This window comes from Meles meles, chromosome 1, assembly GCF_922984935.1.
Source record: "Meles meles chromosome 1, mMelMel3.1 paternal haplotype, whole genome shotgun sequence".
NCBI lineage: Eukaryota > Metazoa > Chordata > Mammalia > Carnivora > Mustelidae > Meles > Meles meles.
In genome coordinates this window covers 29,678,470-29,699,530 of record NC_060066.1, presented here as the reverse complement: position 1 = coordinate 29,699,530, position 21,061 = coordinate 29,678,470, and the positions used below count along the sequence as shown (strand labels likewise).

Genomic DNA, 21,061 nt, shown 5'->3' with positions numbered 1-21,061 from the left:
GTACCTCCAGCCTACGGTAGAGTTGCAATAAGGAGTTTTCAGAAGTGCCCGTGAGCCCAGTTACTGGAGAAACACGGGAGGTGAACGCAGAGGAAGAGAGAGCTGCCCGTCCAGGACTGGCTCCCTTTGAAACGGGGAGGCTGTGAATGAATTTGGACTGTAACTCTTCACAGGGGGAGAAAGCACGGAGATAAAGGCACGCCACTAGGAAGAGGATGTTTTGAGAAGCGCTTCCGAGAAACATCAAGCCGGCGAAGATGGAAAACGAGACAGTGAGTGAACTGAACCAAACACAGCTTCAGCCAAGAGCGGCGGTGGCCCTCGAGTACCAAGTGGTCACCATCTTACTTGTGCTCGTTATCTGTGGTCTGGGCATCGTGGGCAACATCATGGTAGTGCTGGTGGTCATGAGAACCAAGCACATGAGGACCCCCACAAACTGCTACCTGGTGAGTCTGGCAGTGGCCGATCTCATGGTCTTGGTGGCGGCCGGCCTCCCCAACATCACAGACAGTCTCTATGGCTCCTGGGTGTACGGCTATGTTGGCTGCCTCTGCATCACTTACCTCCAGTATTTGGGCATTAACGCATCCTCTTGTTCAATCACAGCCTTTACCATCGAGAGGTATATAGCCATCTGTCACCCCATCAAAGCCCAGTTTCTCTGCACATTTTCCAGAGCCAAAAAGATCATCATCTTCGTCTGGGCTTTCACATCCATTTACTGTATGCTCTGGTTCTTCTTGCTGGATCTCAATATTAGCACCTACAAAAATGCTATCGTGGTGTCCTGTGGCTACAAGATCTCCAGGAATTACTACTCACCCATTTACCTAATGGACTTCGGTGTCTTTTATGTTGTGCCGATGATACTGGCCACCGTCCTCTATGGATTCATAGCTAGGATCCTCTTCTTAAATCCTCTTCCTTCAGATCCTAAAGAAAACTCTAAGACATGGAAAAATGACTCAACCCATCAGAACAAGAATTTAAATGCAAAGACCTCTAATAGATGTTTCAACAGCACAGTCTCTTCAAGGAAGCAGGTAAGCAAATCTGAGGCACCAAGTCCAGGGGGAAAACGTGGGATAGAGTTCCTTGCAGGATGGGATCAACTTTGCCCTACTTAGCTGTTGGCAAAACCAAAATACAATCATGCCAAGGTTTCACAGTGTAAACTTCTGCTTTACATATTAAATCCATCTCTAAAGTAACCAAAGTTCTAAAAATAGGTGGAGAAAATGTGATAGCACACCAGCAGTTCTCAGTGTAGGTGCCGGGATGATACAAGGAAATATAAACAGAAACTCTAGAAATCCACTTTTTAAATGTGTGTGGCTCTCTGGGAAATGTTCTGGAAGTACGTGCACTATTTGTGTCTTCTCTGGGGAGCAGCTGGATAGCTTTAAGTATTCTGTGGCATGACAAAGATTTGATAAGATAGTTGGAGAAAAGATGAGTCAGAGCCGTAATGAAACTTTTCTACCATTCTACAGCTGCTCACTGAGATAGATACCTGAGAGGGGTTCCCGGTCCTGGACTTAGTAGTTTTCGTGGGGAACGAGTCTATCACCCTCTTTCCCAGCTCCCCACGAAGTGTCCCAGCATGCAGAAACTGCAAATGCGCTCTGTTCCGGAAGTATTCTGATAAAAAGCCTAATACCAAGCTCAATTCTTTTGTCACAAAGAATGGTTACATTTTTTAAAAATGTGTTTCTCCTGGCAGCCACAACCGAAAATCCCTTTACGCTTTCAGATGGCCAAATGTGGATGTGGTTACAGCTAGACAGTGGTTTTACTAGTGGGTGAAGGTGTAACTTTGTCACAGTAGACGCAGTTTATAAGACAATATAGGAATAAAATACTTCTACATCATATACATTTTCAGCTATATTGACACGAATTGTCCCAAGTTCTTTAATGGACTTAGTTTCCAGTTCCTTTTTCTTCTTTGCAAAACAGAATAAACACATAGCAAACAATTAGTCTCACGGCTGAGAAAGAAAACTTGAAATCAGCAAAACTGGCTTTTTCTCTTTTTTTCCACTGCAGAGAATACAGCTCTTCTTGCGTGCATAGATAGAAACTGAGCATACTTTTTTAAATTACGCATGTGGATTATATACATGTTATTACTTCCTGAACTCTAGATTAGCTGTTATATGAAGAATCTTAACTGCACTGGGTATGGTGCATAAACAATGAATTTGGGAACACTGAAAAAAAATTAGATAAAATTTTATTTTATTTTATTTTTTATTTTTTTTAAGATTTTATTTATTTGACAGACAGAGATCACAAGTGGGCAGAGAGGCAGGCAGAGAGAGAGGGGGGAACAGGCTCCCTGCTGAGCAGAGAGCCTGATGTGGGGCTCGATCCCAGGACCCTGAGATCATGACCTGAGCCAAAGGCAAAGGCTTAAGCCACTGAGCCACCCAGGTGCCCCGATAATATTTCTTCTTCTTTTTTTTTTCTGAATACCAAAAAAGTCTAAATTTTATTTATAATGTTGAAAATATATCATTAAATAAAAATTTTTAAAAAAGAATCTTAACTGGACATATGGGCACACACTGAAATGAGCTACTAATGAATGTGGGTGTTGCAGATATGCATGAAATGAATGAGAAACTGTAACTTAAAGGGAGTATATAGAGCCGTTTAAATGACACTGTGAGATCTGATGTAATAGAACATTTTTTATGAACAATATCTCAGTACTAGACAGGGAAGACCTGAGAACCATTGCCACCTCTTAGATTCCTATCACTTTGGGTCTAGCAGTGCTACCTAATACAAGGCACGTTTGGGCATCCATTACTCAAAACTTGATTAAGGGAAATTTAGAGAGAGCTGTTGACCATCTGCCAAGACAAACATTAACAAATACAGTAAGAAAGTAAAGAATATGTACATCTCAGTTGGAGATCAAACATGGGTTAATGTCTGCAGCAAAGAAGGTCAGTGAGTAAATTTGTTCATTAGACTCCAATTTATATTCTTGTTATAAATTCTAAAAAAATTTGTTGGTCCGGTCTAATGTCCTTCCTCTCAATTATCATCATTAGTACCTATCAGCATTAATAACGTACTTTAAATTGGTAATTAGGTTACATGTTCACATTCCTGTTTCAAAGCTGTTACAGACAGGCTGCCTTTAGAGAGGTTGGTGGTAGAAGGAAAAAGTCAAAGATTTGGCTCCAGACAATCCTGGGTTTACATTCAGGGGTTCCAGTTGCATAGTATGAACTTGAACAGGTAGAACTCTCTGAGCCTCAGTTTCCTAATCTGGGAAAGGAAGATCAATAGCGGCATCCAGGGTCACTAGGAGGGCTCAGTGAGACATCTTATGAAGTGGGAGTGGTGATTGATACCTGACAATTAGCTCCCTTCCCAGTTTTATAGTGTGTTGGCAACTGTAAGGGAAATACAGGTTCACTCTTTGAAATACTATATACACTCATCATTTAAACAGATTCATTGTTGAACAGATGTGTATATGTTATAGTAACTTCTCTAAGGGACTTTTTAATAACTAAGGCATTTGGAAATGTATTCGGAGCATTTGGGTTTGTCACCATAGCATCGCTGTCAGCATTCAAGAGGGAGGGGCGCCAAATGTCCTGAAATGAGCCAGTCAGCCCCGCCCTTTGAAGAAGTGCCCTGTGACACATGCCAATAACGTGCCCCCTGAGAGACACGGGGTGGTGTATGAATCAATGGAAATGCACTGAAGTAATATGTCATGAAATTCAGTCTTGATTACAGATGGGATAGATGTTCAGAGAAAGGAAACTGTGGGGCTAAAGGGATCAGGGAAGGCTTCGTGGAAGAGGTGGCATTTGAGAAGGCTCTCAAAGGATGGAGTTAATTTGGAAAGTAAGAGTCAAGAGGGACAGCACACCACACAGACAGAACCTGGCTGGGATGAGAATGTCACAGTTTTGGACAGGAGACAAGGAAGGGCCCTTGGGTGGGATTTTTATGGTGTCAAGTGATTTGGTTGACTACAATGAGTGATGTATTTGGGGGAGCAGTATAAAGAAAGACTGGATTAATTAGGAGTGTGTGTGTGTGTAGAGAGACAGAGAAGGGGCTGTGAAGGATCCCAACCATCAGGCAGAGAAAGGAATTTTTACTTGGTGTGGGGACAGCCGACAATAAGGTGGTAAGCAGGAAGTAGTGAGCAAACTGGTTTGGGGGGTGATCAACATGGGGATGAGGCATATCTGGAGGGCAGGAGACGGGGAGCAGAAAGGCCACCTTGGACATTGTTGGTGGTGATTCAGGCATGAGGTAGGAAGAGTCTCTATCAGGACGACTTAAAGGAAGGTGTGAACCAGAGACTTGTTTGAAAGAAAGAAAGGGTGAGTTGTGAACGTAACAGACACCCCAGCTGAGACAGCACAGCTCCAGGGCTCGGAGCCCGGGAGACACAAGCGCCCTGCCTCGTGAGTGCAAGTGAGAGCCACACAAGGCAAGCAGTTTTGTCCAAAATCAATGTGCCTTCACTTGGCCTTTTTCTCTTCTAAAATTGTTCTTTTCTCAAATCTTCAAAAGGTTCAAACCTCCACCTCCTATAACCGAGGGTCTTTTATTTCACTATTTTCTCTGCAATTTTTTTTCTTCCAGGCAAGTTTAATTTACATTTTAATAAATATTCTCTGGGACAAGTCTTCCCAACCAAGTTATTAAAGTCAAATGTGCATAGCCTAAGAGAACTCCATTTAAAAAAGGAAATAAGGGGCACCTGGATGGCTCAGTGGGTTAAAGCCTCTGTCTTCAGCTCAGGTCATGATCCCAGGGTCCTGGGATTGAGCCCCGCATCGGGCACTCTGCTCTGCAGGGAGCCTGCTTCCTCCTCTTTCTCTGCCTGCCTCTCTGCCTACTTGTGATCTCTGTCTGTCCAATAAATAAATAAAATCTTTAAAAAAAACAAAAGGAAATAAAAGAGCATTTATATGTAAGGGACAAATGAGCATTTTTGTTTGTTTTTAACTTTTATCCCCCATGCAGAAAATCCAGATCAGAGCCTTTTCTTTCCCTATTATTTAGAGATTCAATGATATTTTAGGAAACTGACCAAATATCTGGTAAATCGAATCAAGGAAATTACTCAAAATAGTGGCTTGGAACTGTGGAGACAAAGGATTTATCTGATTGACTAAATCTTTGGCTTTATAATTGGTTGTTTTGATATCGAGGAGACCCAGAGTAAATGAGCCCACTTGTCCCATTTCAGCTCTCTTCACACGGTTGCCGAAGAGCTGTCGGTTTTGTCCATTCCAGTGCAGAGAGTTGGGTGGATAAAATATTCAAATTATTGACTGTCTATTTCGAAGCAATTGAGTCCTTTGGTATTTTGGAGGCACAAAAAATCTTGGTAATGGACTATACTACGGATACACACAGTCAGTGCAAATATTTGCTTTCCACGGATCCTGGGGTGTGCAGAATATCGTATGGAGCAGACTACTGTTTTTCTTTTGCACCGAGTCCCCTAGTTCATTCCTTTTTTTCTCTGGTGGGTGAACTGTGGAACAGAGTCCAAATACAAACTCCATGAGTTTATGGCAAGTTTTTCATTATAGGTTTTATTTAACTGGGGAAGCCTTTAAAATACCAGTCTTTGTTTCCAGAAATTTCTTATAAGCCTTCTACCTTCCCAGAGGAACACAGCGTGCCCAAGAAACAAAAAACACTTTCCTTTCTAAAGCAACCCATGCCTTTGCTGCTGTTGCTGTTGTTACTGCTGATGACAATATGAAAGCCATCATGTGTATTATGGAAAACTACAGAAAACCAGGAATAAGAAAAAAGACCTCCTTTACCCCACCTCCCCAAACCACAGTTTATTAGCATGGGCTTATATTCTTTTTCTTATGGTTTCATTTGGTCTTTTTAATATGATTACAGTCGTATATATATGTATATATATATATATATATATATACACACACATATATATGCTATTTTCCTTGAGAATATTAATTTCAACATTTTATGTAAAGGTGGGGTATAAATTATATGTATATATATACATATATATATTATATATGTATATATAAATATATATAATATATATCTAAGATATATAGAGATATATAAAAGAAGATGGGTAAGATTGTATCAGTTTCCCTTAGCCTTGATTTTCTCATCAACAAAAGGGGAATAACAATTACTTATAGACTCTTTGTTCAAATGCAATGAGATGCCTGTAACCAAATTCGTGTTTGCTCTCTTCCTTCCTGCCCCCGTCCGCTACCCTTTCCTCTGGCCCGTTCTTCTCACTGATCTGTGACCCCCTCTGCAGCCCCCTAGGCATGTTCCACAGGTGCTATAGGCTCCTGGAAAATGAAGAATCCAGATCAAGAAAGGGCTTAAATGTGTCCTTTCTCTTCTCCCCCTGCCTCCCTCCAGCTCCTGCCTCCAGTGCTGCTTGCTTTTCAACAAAATCGTGAACAAGGAAACCCTCTGAGACAGGAGGGAAAGGAGGCATAACAGTGTAATATCAGGCAGTAGGCTGGGATATGGGGGGAGAAAGTCCCTACGTTGTATGGGCGGCTTCATCAGTGGTTCATATTACCGACAAATTAATGATACTAAACTCTTCCGCATAGGCCTAAATCAGAGATCTCTCGAGTTTACTGGGACTGTTTTCACAAATCCATTTTTCATTTCTAATGGTTTTGTTTCATTTGTCTGGGTTGTATCCTTCATAGTAAAATAGGTCACAAGATGGAAAAAAATGTGATTTTTTTTTTCACTTAGCACACAGGTATCTAAGTGAGCCATCTTATCTTTATCGTCAAAGAACAGCTTTCCATGTTCCCTTTCCCATCCTGTGTAAGGAAAGACTCTGCACATACCCATAAACTGACTCAGCAAAAACCCCCTGGAGTTATGAGCCTTGTGTCCCTTGATTAGATGAACATTGTTTATTCCCAGTTTTATATTTGTAGCTTTGAGGCATAATTTCACCAGTACAGAAAGATACATTTTCCTACATGCTTACAAAAAAGGAGAAGTCTGTACTCCTGTAGCATTCTTAATTTGGACACACACACACCTTAAAATCAGCTAACCTTGAGGTGCACCTGGGTGGCTCAGTCAGCTAAGCATCGGCTCTTGGTCGTAACCTCTTGGTCAGGGTTGTGAGTTCGAGCCTTTTGTCAGGCCCCACACTCAGGAGGGAGTCTGCTTGAGATTCTCTCCTGTCTCCCTCTGCCCATCCCCCTGCTCAAGCTTTCTCTCAAATAAACAAATAAAGCTTTTTAAATAAATCAGCTAACCCAGGGGTGCCTGGGTGGCTCAGCAGGTTAAGCCTCTGCCTTCGGCTCAGGACATGATCTCAGGGTCCTGGGATCAAGCCCCGCATCCGACCCTCTGCTCAGCAGGGAGTCTGTTTCCCCCTCTCTCTGCCTGCCTCTGCCTACTTGTGATCTCTCTCTCGTTAAATAAAGAAATAAAAATCTTTAAGAAAAGTTTTTTTAAAAATCAGCTAACCTTGAAAATGACAAACCATATTTTTTTACTTAGCTTTTTGCGCATTCTTCAAATAGCGAGCAGCTATCCCGGGTTCCAGACAGAGGAAGGCTCGGCGGGCTCCCTGTCTTTAGGCTCCTTCATGAGCTGGGGGAAGGGTGAGAGATATGAAGCTAGAGTGAGGTCAACGTTAAGCAAAATTGGGCAATAGGCATTTTCTATTCAATATCCTCCTCAACTTAATGAAACGTCCACTCACAACCCCAAAAAAGCACCTAGCACTGCCGTAAGTGTGGGGGCCGCAGGGACAGGGAGAGACGAACTCTTCATCTTCCGAGGAGCTCACCGTTGGCGAAGTGCACAAATAATCCTGAGCCGCCCACTGTGTTCTGGATAGAGGACAGGGCTTTGGGAGGGATTCATTGAGTTGAGCCAGTAAAAATCGACAGAACATGTCAAAGCAGCACTGAGAGGACACGGGGAGAATGGGGAGCAGAGCTCCAAAGAAGAGAGGCTGGGAGACGACCGGGCAGGTTCGGGGACAGAACAGTCTAGTCTCCTCACAGCGGGCCCACAGAAGGCAACAGTCCGGTGAAGGCCATCTACGCCTACTGCATCCGACTCCTGTCTGGCTTCTCCAGCCGCGCCCTTTGTCACCCACCGGCTCTGTGTCCAGACCCACTCACGAGTCTCTAGCACGGAGCTCTAGCAAACACTTCACTGCTTTTTGGACATCACGTAAGCGCATCAAACCCAATGTGTCTAAAACTAAACCCATTATTTTTCTTCATAAATCCTGTCTTTCCTCTTTCTTATCTGATAGTCCCAAGTCAAAACTCTGGGAGTCTCTCTAAGGTGCTTTCCACCTTATATAGCCAAGTCCGAGGGATTCTAGCTCATAACCGTCCTGTTCGTTTACCCCACTCACACCGCCGTGGGCCTCACGCCCCACTTCTCCCCCGCTCCCATCCAGCACACACCTCACCAGCCTCTTGGGCTCCAATTCCAATCTCCCCAAATCATTCTGTACATTGTTCACTAGGGGCTCCCTCTCCCAGAGATATGTTATCCAAGTGATTCGTATGGTTCTCTGAGGCCTACAGTTGAAACATCTTAGCATTAGCAAATGGGATCTTGCCTCCTTCCTGTGTGTTCAGCATACCCCGCTGTGGCTCTCCTCGCTTACACTTCATGCTGCAGTGATCCTGAATTATCTGTAGTTCTCTGAACTTGTTGTGTTCTCTCAGCCAGAATGCCCTTCCTCTGGCCAACTCCCAGTGATCTTCTGAGTCTCTGGTCAGATGATGCCCCATGCACCCCACAAGCCTTCCCCGAATTTCTCAGGCAAACTTATATAACTAAATGCCTAGCTTTAACTATCAATGTTAGGTGTTCTACCTATGTTTCCATAATGCTTTGCATATACTGCTAGTTTAGTAATCCTTAAGTATCATAATTGGTGGTCTGTCCACCTCCCTACCACTATTAATATCCTTAAGAGCAGGGCCTTGTGTCCTCAGTGAGCTCAGCACGGTGTCTAGCACATAGCAGGCTTCCAAATGTGGGTACACACAGTCGCGTGTTGCAGCCAGAAGGCACAGGCTTTGGAAGAGCGGTTGTTAGCATCTCTTCCTAACTCTGCGGTCAGTGATGTCACATTAGTTGCTTGCAATTGACCTTGGGTGGAGTTTTGTAATCTATGGAAGTCAGCAAATATGACAATTCAGTGCCTTTCTCTTTTTTGTGGAGAGCCAGTGGTTAAATATTTATCAGCACGCTCGTGTGTGTGTGTGTGTGTGTGTGTGTGTGTGTGTGTGTGTGTGTGAGAGAGAGAGAAGGAGGGAATTTTACTCATATGATAAATGAAGGTATAAGAGAGTACATGCCTGCTTCCTTTGGGGCTCAGTCAATTCTAGTACTATTTTGCTCTGTGGAAATACTGCTGTTGATTTATGACATATACTTCTCTGATTTTAAACAAAATTCTCTTGTCCTTTATTAAATCTCTCTTTTAATCCCCTTTTTTAAAAAAAGATTTTATTTCATTTTATTTTAAGTAATCTCCGCACCTAACATGGGGCTTGAACCCACAGCCTCCCCCATGCTCCACTGACTGAGCCAGTCAGGTGTCCCTATTGAATCCCTTTTTTAATGCCAAAGTAGCCAAAATGAGCAACTACCCAATATAACAGTGACTATGTGAGTAGGAAAGACTTTTTATGGACAAGACAAGCTAACTTAGAAATATGGCAGACTCAAATAATAATTCACTTTTTATACAAAATCCTGTTGGCTTTCCAATGAGCCTTTAAAATAGCTGTCTGTAATGAGAGAGCTGCACTGGACAGGATGGAGAGAGAGGCAGAGCGATAGCAACTCAGAGAAGGCAAACAACGTGAGCAGAAGTATAAAAATGAGGGCGCCTGAGTAGCTCAGTTGGTTAAGTGACTGCCTTTGGCTCAGGTCATGATCCTGGAGTCCCGGGCTCGAGTCCAGCATCAGACTTCCTGCTTGGCAAGGAATCTGTTTCTCCCTCTGACCCTCCCTCAAATAAATAAATAAAGTCCTTTTAAAAAATATAAAAATGAGAATAAATCTATCTGAGTACCCCCATGTGACTCATTGTCCTAAAACAATTTGCACACATCATCTTCTTTCAAAAGGAATATCCCCAATCTCCTCTAACTAGCTTTTAAAACTGTCTAACCTCTGACCCTTTCATCATTATCTTGGCTTTGTTTATCCATTATTTCTTTAATTCAATAAACATTTATTGAGTGCCAATTTCAAGCCAGGCGTTGCTCTGGAAAACCAGTGAGAGCCACTGTCTTTCAGTGCAATATAAAAGACTGCTGTTAAAAACAATCAGAGGGCACCTCGGTGGCTCCGTGGGTTAAATGTCTGCCTTCACTTGGGTCATGACCTTGGGGTCCTGGGATCGAGGCCTACGTCAGTCTCTCTGTTCAGTGGGGAGTCTGCTTCTCCTCCCTCTGCCCCTCCCCCTACTTATGCAAGCTCTCTCTCTCTCTCAAATAAATAAAATCTTTTAAAAAAATGAAAAAAAGGTTGGGCTGTACAGTGTGCAGAAGAGGCAACGGGGAGGGGCAAACACTGTACTTAAAGCCCCCAACAGAGTAAGAGTCGCTTCTACTCTGCAACGATGAGTGGGCTTTCAGCAGCCCAACATGAAGAATGAGAAAACCTTCAGACCAGCAGAAGTAGTCATTTATGTAACCAAGCTGAGCCCAGGGCGAGACCACAGAAGTCCCTGTGTCATCCGAAGGTGTCTGACCTTGATTCTGTGGCACTGGGGAACCACCGAAGGCCTTGACCTTGAGAACTTTGCTCATAAAATTGTACAACTGAGCCAGCCAAGAACGAGGGAGATGGAGTTGAAGCTTTTGCTATCCAGACAAGAAGCCAAAAAGGCTTCAGTCAAGGGGTAACAGCAGGGATGGGTAGGAAGGGGCATGTATGAGAAATATTTAGAAGGAAAAATCAGTAGGATTTAACAACTAATTTGACCAATGAAGAAGAGAGAAGTTCCTGAGTGGCGTCCCAGATCCTCCGATGGAGTGACTGGACAGGTCGCAGCCTTAGTAAGCACAGCACCTAGCAGAGAGGAAGAGGGGGCTTACCTGTATTTATTCCTTCCCCATAGAGTCAGGCCCGTCAAACCACATTTCCCCACACCTACCAGGCTCATGTACATTTTGCACCATTGCTCATGTAATTTTTCCCACCTGTAAAGCCCTCCCCATCTTGATGCTTCCACACCTATCTGGGAAAAGTCCCCAGCCCAGGCAGCAGCTGGATCAGGAGGTCCCATACACTGGACATGTATTGGAAGGCAGGGGTGCACGAGCTCTAGAGTCCGAAAAACCTAAGTCCCAGCTCTTCTACATTTACTTTTGGTTTCCCAAACCCATCTTCTCCCTGTCCCCAGCACCCCGTCCCACGGAGAGTTTCCTAAACTGGCCCCACTTTACTCTGCGTCCAAACTGGGGTGCATACGCCCCCAGCTGCCTGCGCCCTGCAGCCACCCTTGGACCTGGAACTGCACCAACCTACCTACGCGTCCTGACTCACCGCTCAGCGCAGGCTTCCCTGAGCCCCCCTGGCCCCGGGCGCCGGAGCTTCTCCCTCCTCATCAGCACTTTGTTCCCACATCCGTACGGCACGCCCTGTTGCCGAAGTACTTTGTTCAAGGGTCTCTCCCACCGGCTCGTGCCTCCCCCAGCCCCAGCGACATCATCCCATTCGTTTCTGTGTCCAAGCGCCAGCCGTGATGCTAGGGACACACTGATACGTAACGAGGAAGACACCGGGTGTGAGGAATGAAGAAGACAGGAGGGTCCAGTGTGACTCCCGCAGTTTCCTCCAGGAGACCCGCAAGGGGTGGGATTCTTGAGGGAAACCTGGAGGGACAGATGTCGAAAGCACCATCAGAAACCTTCAGGTTAAGGAGAATATTTGGACATTGTAGATTGTAAGTCTTCAGCATTGGGAAAAACTTACATTGTAAGCTGGATCAGATCAGATATGGGCCTTTGGGGATCATTAAGATAATGGAAAGAAGGTATAATTAGGATTAAATGTAAAGAGAGGGAAGGAGAGGTGGACAAAAATCGCGCTCTGGAGGAATCTCTGATTCGGAGGCTGGAAGAGCCCCGGGGTCTTTGCTGGAGACAGAAAGACCTATTTTCCCCTCTTGGAACACGGCCAGATGGCCAAAGACGGAGTCTTAGTGGCTGCTTTTCCTCCAGGTGGGAGGTAAAATAAAAAAGGAAGAATAAGCTGAGGAGAGAGAGAAGGTTCAGGGAGAGACAAGTTTCAGTGAAAAGAATAAGTGGATTTTTCTAAAACTGGGAAGTCACGGCCTCGAGACCCAGAGTCGAATGCGGCTCTCCATAGCTGTGTGTGAGGTGCACGAGAAGAACTTGAACTACAAATTAAATTTGCTCTGAAAATTAAACAAGGCTAAAAGTGCACGCAAAATAGAATGGATAATGCAAAACACCTGACAGCCCTATTTCATTGCAATAAAAGTACTTTCATTGCAAAAAAAAAATCGTCTTGGAAAAGAGAATCCTGCAACCTTTCGTGGACAGCCCTGGTGACTTTGGGCTGTCCCCCTAGGATAGCTGGCCTGAGCAGAATTATCCAGTAATTGCAAGTAGGTAAAGCGTCCTGTGCCTCTCCATCCTGTGCCTTCATCATTTTGAGTTTTAAACGGGATTTATGGCTCTGGGAGAACTCAGCAGATTTTCTGCAAGCCAGCCGCTCTTAGCTTAGAGAAGGAGGCTATGGCTCAGAGAGGGGGCCCCATCGTGAGGGTGAGAGAGAACAGAGGCAGGGTAAATGCCGAGTACCTCATGAATTTTTAAAGATCATTTGTAAAGTCAAGTAACGGGAGCCTCCAGCAATGGCTGGTACTGATACTCTGCCACGTTTCCTTTGACAGGAGTTCTGCTTAGTGACTGATTCTACTTGGCAAACCTTTGAAAGATGACGCATATAGAAAATGAGGGTGGGGGAGAGCAGGAGGAAAAAAAATATACATGGATATATTTTCTGCTCTACAAAGAAAGATAGGAATAGGCTCCAATTCTAGGTGAATTTACAGGAGAAATAGAAACTAGAGATTATGAAGGGCTAGGTGGATCTCCAGCTATTTCTCTATTAATCAATTGGGAGCAATCAAGTCAATACTTTTGTATAAACCAACTGGAGCAATCAAGTCAATACTTTTGTATAAACCAACTGTAGCACACAGTGACAGTATTATCCTTGCTCAATTATTCCAGTCCCTTCCAGGGTGTTATTATATGGAATGGAAAAATAGAGCAGGTAAGGACAAATTTGCACCTACTCGTCTATGGTTTAATTGAAGACCTACTATGTATCAGGCACGATGTTAGGTACAAGGATACAAACATGAGTAAGTTGGAACTCCCGCGTACAAAAAGTTCACAGTCTAATAGGAAATACAGGAAAGTAAACTGATACTTACAGCCATAAAGGACTAAATGTTATCTATCAGAAGAAGCTCAGAGTGGTGTTGTTATAGTTCTACTGACCTAGATGGCTCAGGGTCAGATGGACATCAGAAAGGCTTTCTGGAAGAGGACTCCCAAGCTGCACCTTGCAACTTAGTAGAAATTTGTAGGTGAAGAAGGGAAGGAAGATGGCTTATGCAAGGGGAACTCTACTGGGAAGCCCAGCAGTCCAAAAAGAGCACGGTCAGTCTGGAGAAGGTCCCATAGCTCATTAAGACTAGACAAGAAAAGCTGAGACCGATGGGACAGGCAGGGACCAGTAAACGAAGACTTCAGCTAGGATACAGAGGTATTTGGACAATTTTCTAAGGGCTATGTAAAGTCACAGAAAGATCGCAAGGGAAGTATATTGTGCTCAGATCGGTGCTTGAGGAAGATTACTGCCTTCATGTAGGCGAAAGGCTGGACCAAAGTAAGAGCATTAACTAGGAGGGGTCCACAACAATAGGGACAGAATAACTGCTTGATTCGGCAAAGGTCTCCCGTGATAAGATAAACAGCAGTAAGAATAGAAAGAAATAGATACATTTGGAATTTAATCAATTGACGTGGTCTGAGTAGATGTGCAGAAAGGCGGAGAGAAGGGAATCAAGGGTAAGTCACTTGAGCCGCTGGGAAAGTGGTGTGACCATTGAGAATCTGCATTCTGGAATCTCATGTCCCACTGCAGAGCCAGGGTTGGCCACTGACGATGTGACACAAGCCTGTAAATTTGTCTCGCTTTGCTCATCTGTAAGAACGATGCTAACAGTGGACCTATTTCTCAAGGTAATTATTACGTTTTGGTGCAAAAATCCATACAAAGCATTGTGCACGGTGCCTGAAACAAGGAAATGACAAATGTAGGTACTATTATTATTAATTGGGTAGTGTAATTTGCCTGCATGAGGACAATTAGTAGATGTCACTACTTTTCAGGGCAGTGAGCATATTAAGTTCGGTCTTGCCCATGTTGCATTCGAAATGTCTAGAGAATACAAGGGCACAGTTTGAAATACACACGAGCTCAGAAAGACACCTGGCCTGGAGATACAGATTTGGAGCAATTAGAGTCCAGACGGTTGATTGGGGACTCTGGGGTAGACATGATTATTGGGGGAGATTTTATGGAATAGACAAGAAACCCTGGAATAGCCAGAATTCTGGGGAGAATGGGATGAAGAGCCCATAAAATAAACAAACATAGGAAATAAATAAAATAATAAAATAAATGAAAGGAATTGCCAGAGAGGTCGGAAGAAAGCCAGGAGGAAGTAAAGTCACAAAGGCCAAAGGAGGAGACTTTCCATGGAGGGCAATAGAAAGAGGTAAAGATAACCGAAAAAGCACCCCGAGCAGTCATTGGCAGCCTCTGTGAGTACAGTTCCCATAGAGTGCTCGGGGACTACACTAGCTTCCATGAAGTAGTGAATGAATGGCTTGGTGGGGGGAGCAGGGGGGGGAATGGAGCACCAGGAAACGCAACAGAGAGTAAGAGAGACAACTTTTAACAAATCTGATTGTGAGAGAAGGGGGCGGGTGGGGGAATGCACAGTAATGGCAGGGAGAAAAAAGGCAGAGTATTTTTGTCTATTTTACTCTGTTTCCTGCTTAAGACAGGAGAAACCTAAAGCCTTTATTATTCATTTTTAAAGATTTTATTTATTTACTTGAGAGAGAGAGAGAGGGAAAGCATGAGCAGGGGGAAGGGCAGAGGGAAAAGCAGGCTCCCTGCTGAGCAGGGAGCCACTGTGGGACTCTATCTCTGGACTCCATCCAGGATAATGACCTGAGCAGAAGGCAAACGCTTAACCAATTGAGATGCCCAGGCGCCCCAACCTGAAGCCTTTAACTCCTGATGGGAACGAGTGAAGCAGAGTGAGAGGAATCACTTGCAGAGACAAGAGCCAGACTCTCGCTGCTAGGGCTGCATTCCCGGGGAGGCACAAAGGGGTGCCAGCAAGAGCACAGACAAAGCCATTACCTTGGAGAGGGGAAGATAATGGCTCCTTCCTTTTCTTCAGCAGGGATTGCATCTAACTCCCCTACTCGTTTGCAGCCCCTAGCCCCATGTCTGGCAGGCAGACGTTATCAATGAATGTCAAATAAATGGGTAATGAGTGATTTAATGAGAATGAACGATACAGGAAAAGAGATCAGGGTGATCCTGGTTGCAGATTATTTTTAGGTTATGGGGTAAGAGACGGCTCCTTCTCACAGTCTGGTCTCTCTTTTCTTGGTGACACAGGATGGGAAAGCAAGGACTAAGCATGCAGAGCCTGGTGGAGGGAGGGGTCATGAGCAGAAGCATGGCGGTTCGTTGTGGGAAGTGAGAGATCTATGATGGGGGGAATGATGACAGGAAGAAGTCCCACTCATGTTTAGAAACAAGGAGCTGATGTGCTAGTAAATGACAGGTGATCTGAATTTTTTTAATGACATCTAAATACTTTGCATTGAGCCTCTTCTGGGACTCATTCCCAATAAACATCTTAAGCAAATTAGGAAAATCCATCCCTCTGTTCGGACAAGCAAAGGCACTAATCCTGAAGGTCTTTAGGGGTGTGATGAGCCATTTCATTGTCCTCAAGGTTGTCTCCTTTTCTGTGACAAAGAATGACACCCCTACAACCAGTACAATAGATACTTAGCACGTCATTCCCTTACACTGTGGCAAGGATCTCAAGATAAAGATAGATAGGATTTGATGCATTACCAAGGGCAGAGATTCCTACATTTGCCAGAAAGTTCCATACAAAGCCCTGCCTCCAAATCGACAGAAGCCAGGTGCCTCAATAAATCCCTTCCACAAAAATGTCATGAACAGGACCAGTTCAGGGGCTATACCTCCTTCCTCGCAATCTCAAGCTGGGTCTCTGCTTCACTGGCGTCCTCAGCGGGCACGTCTGGGGTTCGCAGTCCTTTGTCTTCCCCTCAAACATCCTGGCTCTTTCCAATTCATCAGTGGAGCTTGCCGGGAACACACTTAAAAGCAATTAGCCTTTTGATAAAAGGAACACCGCTCCATTCTGCAGGCACTTCTTGCCTTGACATTGCCGCGGACTTTATCTCTAGGAAGGGGGCATTGTGAAGCACAAATACTCTTAATAAACAGAGATGGGTAGAATCAAGGATGCTTGTCCCTTCCCGTGTGCGAGTGAGCCCACTGAGCCTCTGTGCCTTGCCACAGCCCTGAGACAGGAAAGGCAAAAGTAGAGAGAGGTTCCACGTACTGACCCTTTCTGTACCACACGTGCCCTTTGCTTATTTCTGAGGGAGCTCTCCCAACTCAAGGAGTCGGGGCCAGCCATTCAAAATCCAGTACAGACCCAAACTCAGACCGGTAGAAAACTGCCGTTGTGGGCTGTGGTTTTTTAAGCTAATGAACGGTTTCTGTTACTGGCTGCTTCCCAACTCTGCTTATTTCCTCAGAATAATTAAGAATGGTTATTAAATTACATCAGGCTCATTGTACTCAGCCTAAGCATGTTTTGCTAGAGACAGTTATCCATGCATATACCACAGGTAGAAAAGGCCGTCTTGGATTTATTTTTTTAACCACGAACATTGAGGTACTCAAAGAAAACTCCTGTTCCCATGAGGCCCAGTGAGTCAAAAGACAGAAAATTTTGGGCTGTGACAGTGTGAATTAACTTGTCAAATAATTTTTAATGGTCATTAAGAAGTTCTTGGTAGCATTGAAGGAAGGTACTCTAATTCTTACAGAAATTTAAGTGCACTTTTGGATAATTCTGCTATCTTTCATAAAGAAGAAAGTGAAACTGTCATAATTAAAATTCTATTTATTCAAGGTTACCTTTCTGCCTCAGCTAAACCCACCCAATATGATCTCAGTATTAAGGATGGAGTCAAGTTCTTTAGTCACGCTGAGGAATATAAAGAATTCTTTGAAAAACAAAGATTAATCATAAAGATGACTTGAATCATGGTAATTAGCAATGATAAAATTCATGAAATTCATGAAAGCATTTTTCCCTAAAGAGCCATAGAAACATCCTCATTCAGAAGGAAAACATCTGGGTAAACTGTTACACAGTCATGCTAGGGAAATTCTGTGCAGGAAAGCCTCGATGGTGAACACTGATTCCCTCCCTTGTGTGCTAACCAGCCACTGTTTGATGCATACGCCGCGTTTGCAGTCATCAGAAAGATTTGAACATATTACACCTTAGTTATGTACTTTAAATTTGTTATCAACTTTTATTTTACTCCAAAACCCTGAGGAATAGGACATGTTCCCTTCAGTCCAGAAGCACATCGCCACACAAATTATAAAGAGAGTCAATGTTACCAACTCCCCGGGGAACATGGAGAGCTTTGAAAATTTCCCCGAAGGGATCTTCCAAACCTCTGCATCCCAGTTTGAGTCGCTGCCTAAATATTCTATCTTACATTCTGCAGTGAATGTCATGCCCCAGGTTATGGGTGTCCTCTCCCTCCCACCCGACGTAACCCAGAAAAGAGTGCGGCCCACCTACATGGCTGTCAGTCGTTTATTCGCCTTTCAGGTGACCAGGACTCCTGGGCTCGGAGCGTGTGCTAGGTGTGGCGCTCGGGGATGTTTGTACAGCATCACGTTTCTACCTAGGACGTGGGTCTAACTTATCATCTCAGTTTTCAAGATGAGCAGTCTGAGATTCAGCAACATGAACCTCAAAGTCATCCCATAAGAGATGGAAGAACCAGGGATCGAATCCTAGCGTAGAATCCAAAGCCTCTGATTATAGCCTTATACTCTACTTCCTTACACACTTGCCCACAGTACTAGCATCTCAGAGATGAGGTACATATCTTGGGCTATATCTGCCTAAGAAAAAGGGCACTTCTTGTATAGCTGACAATTGCACTGATTTATGTGTTCTACAAACTGTGCTGAACACCTCCTTGAGTGCTCCTGGCACTGTGTGAGACCTTAGGAACACAGTAGCGGACAAATGAGACAAAAACCCTTGTCCCGTGACACTTATATTCTAAGGAGGAAGGGGAAACAGTATAGAAACATATGCACAGTATATAAACATATACACGTAGTATATCAGATGTTGGAGAAAAATGAAGCAGATGAGGAAGCTGCCGTAGTAGGAGGGAGACGATTTTCAGAGATATAAAATAAACAGCTCATTTGCAGAGGGCGCTGATATTTTGACTCTATATGTAAACATGAGTTAATGTCATTTATCTTTTTTTAAGATTTTATTTATTTATTTGACAGAGAGAGAGACAGAAAGAGAGGGAACACAAGCAGCTGGGATGGGAGAGGGAGAAGCAGGCTTCCCACGAAGCAGGGAGCCTGATGTGGGGCTCGATCCCAGGACCCTGGGATCATTACCTGAGCCAAAGACAGATACTTAATGACTGAGCCACCCAGGCACCCAGCAAATGTCATTTATAAACCAATGCCTGAAACAACGGGATTTTTCCCATTAATGATATGTTAAAACACCAGGCCAGTCTACATAAGTAATTTACCTTTTATGCATAATAATTGTAGCAGTGATACTATTCAGTTATCGTTCATAAACTTATTTTTCAAAATTTTTTTTTATCTTTTAAAAGATTTTTATTTATTTGCCAGAGAGAGAAAGAGAGCACATGCAGAGGGTGAGCCAGGCAGAGGGAAAAGCAGGCTCTCTGCTTCTCCCTCTCTCTCAGCAGAGAGCCTGATGCGGGACTCAATCCCACAAACCCAGGATTATGACCTGAGATGCCCAACCAACCGAGCCACCCAGGCGTCCCTTTCATAAGCATTTATAACACTCATTCTAGAAGAAAAGGCATTCTCCATTCTAATTCAGAACTGAAACATTTTCTACTGGCAGGGATGGAGATCTCTAAGTAGGTCAGAGATTGAGAGAGGTTTGTGGTCAATGTTCCTTTACCTACACACAATACTGGTTCTCTTCATTTTTGTAAGAGAAAACATGACATCTACCTAGTTCCATCTGGACGATAAGAAACAGTTGCCTTTTTAGGAACAGATAGGACAAGTGGCTTCTACTCAGTGGCAGCCAGAGTGATTCAAGCACAGACAGGGGCAAACTGGATGAAATCCCAGCTTTGCCACTTGTAAGTGTAGACGGGTTCCCTTGCTGGTAGCACTTTCTTGAGATTTTATTGTAGAGATTTGAAGAGTTGAAGAGTTGATATGCAAGTGAACACTCAGAACAGGGTCTGATGCACGGTAAGTAATGAGTGATTTTTATTATAGGTTTTAAAATTAGCTTTGCTTTTCTCGCATTTACTGCATTCCAAACACTACATAAGCCCTTGATCGACATCATTGCATTTACCCACAAAACCACTCCGGGAGGCAGGTAAAATGTCTTTCACCACCTCTACTGAAGAGAAAATGGAGACACGCAAATAGAAATGGGCCCCAAGTCCAACAGCTGGATTCCAGCACAGATTAGGAGAGTCTGATAGCAGAACCAAGGGACTGGCTTGCTCGGGGCCAGCAGGGCCCGCTGCCATCAGTCCAGAAGTGTGTCCGCTCCAGCGGGCTCCAATACTGGCTTCTGCACCCCTCCCTGAATCCAACATCTGTAGGAGCGCACATCTTCTGGAAAAGTAGGTCCCAGGATTATTAAAAGTACTGTATCAGCAGGATATTTTTTAGGTGGCATTTGTTTAGAGTGGTAATGCTCATGATGATTCTTTCCTAAGAAGGATCAAATTTTCAATCAAAACTCTGGTCCCCACGCCCAGAGCCAGGCTTATTCGGTTTGTATTTCTCATAGGATCTGTTGATAATTAGATGGATAATTTGAAAAAGTTAGCCGTAAATCACAAGACTAGTTTGAAATAAGTTATATGCCATTTATCTTCTTTACAGGAAGTATTGGGCTAGTTCATTTGTTGGTAGACTATGGTCATGGGCCAAATCCAGCTCTGTGGCTTGTTTTTCAAAGTAACATTCATACCCATGCCTGTTTGCCTGTGTGTCTTTCGTGGCTGCTCTCACAGCAGCAGAGTTGAATAGTTATGACAGAGTTGAATAGTTATGAGACTCTAAGGGCCCAGAAAGTCTAAAATACTGTCTGGATCCCTATAATAAAGGTTTTCTGACCCTTGAACTATTCCTATTTAAAAGTTTATTTGTGAAAATATTATATACTTAGTGCAGGTCCATGATAGGTGCTCAAGAAATAAATTATAGACTTTAAACAAATATTATCAAAACAAAAATTAACAAAACAAGAAAGTTCAAGCTTATCATGAGCAGCCTGAGTTAACAACTTGTGTGGCCCCAACCAGCATCTTGACTCATATCCCCTGAAGAAAATGCTTTGCCCATTGTGTGGGAAATCCTTGATTTCACTGGGCTCTTAAAGTACAAATTTAAGGTGCCGAGTGACTTCCAGAGAGATAGTTTTCTACAGCTTCGTGAGGGACAGAGAAACCACAGATGATTCGATGTGACAGCAGAAAGAGAAGACAGCACAAGAATGACTGTCAAAGTGGGTTTGTATCTTTGAAGGCCAAACCCACTCAGGTATGTATTAATACAGTATCAATCA

The 21,061-nt window shown here is 43.8% G+C and overlaps 1 protein-coding gene across 1 annotated transcript in view; it reads left to right on the top strand.

Moving 5' to 3' along the window:
* Positions 1 to 257: 257 nt before the first annotated feature.
* The window catches only part of TRHR (thyrotropin releasing hormone receptor), a 36,530-nt gene continuing 15,726 nt past the window's right edge, over positions 258 to 21,061 (top strand). The window contains exon 1 of the mRNA XM_045980619.1: positions 258 to 1,046. Coding sequence (XP_045836575.1) covers positions 258 to 1,046 — 789 coding nt within the window. The remainder of the gene's footprint in view (positions 1,047 to 21,061) is intronic.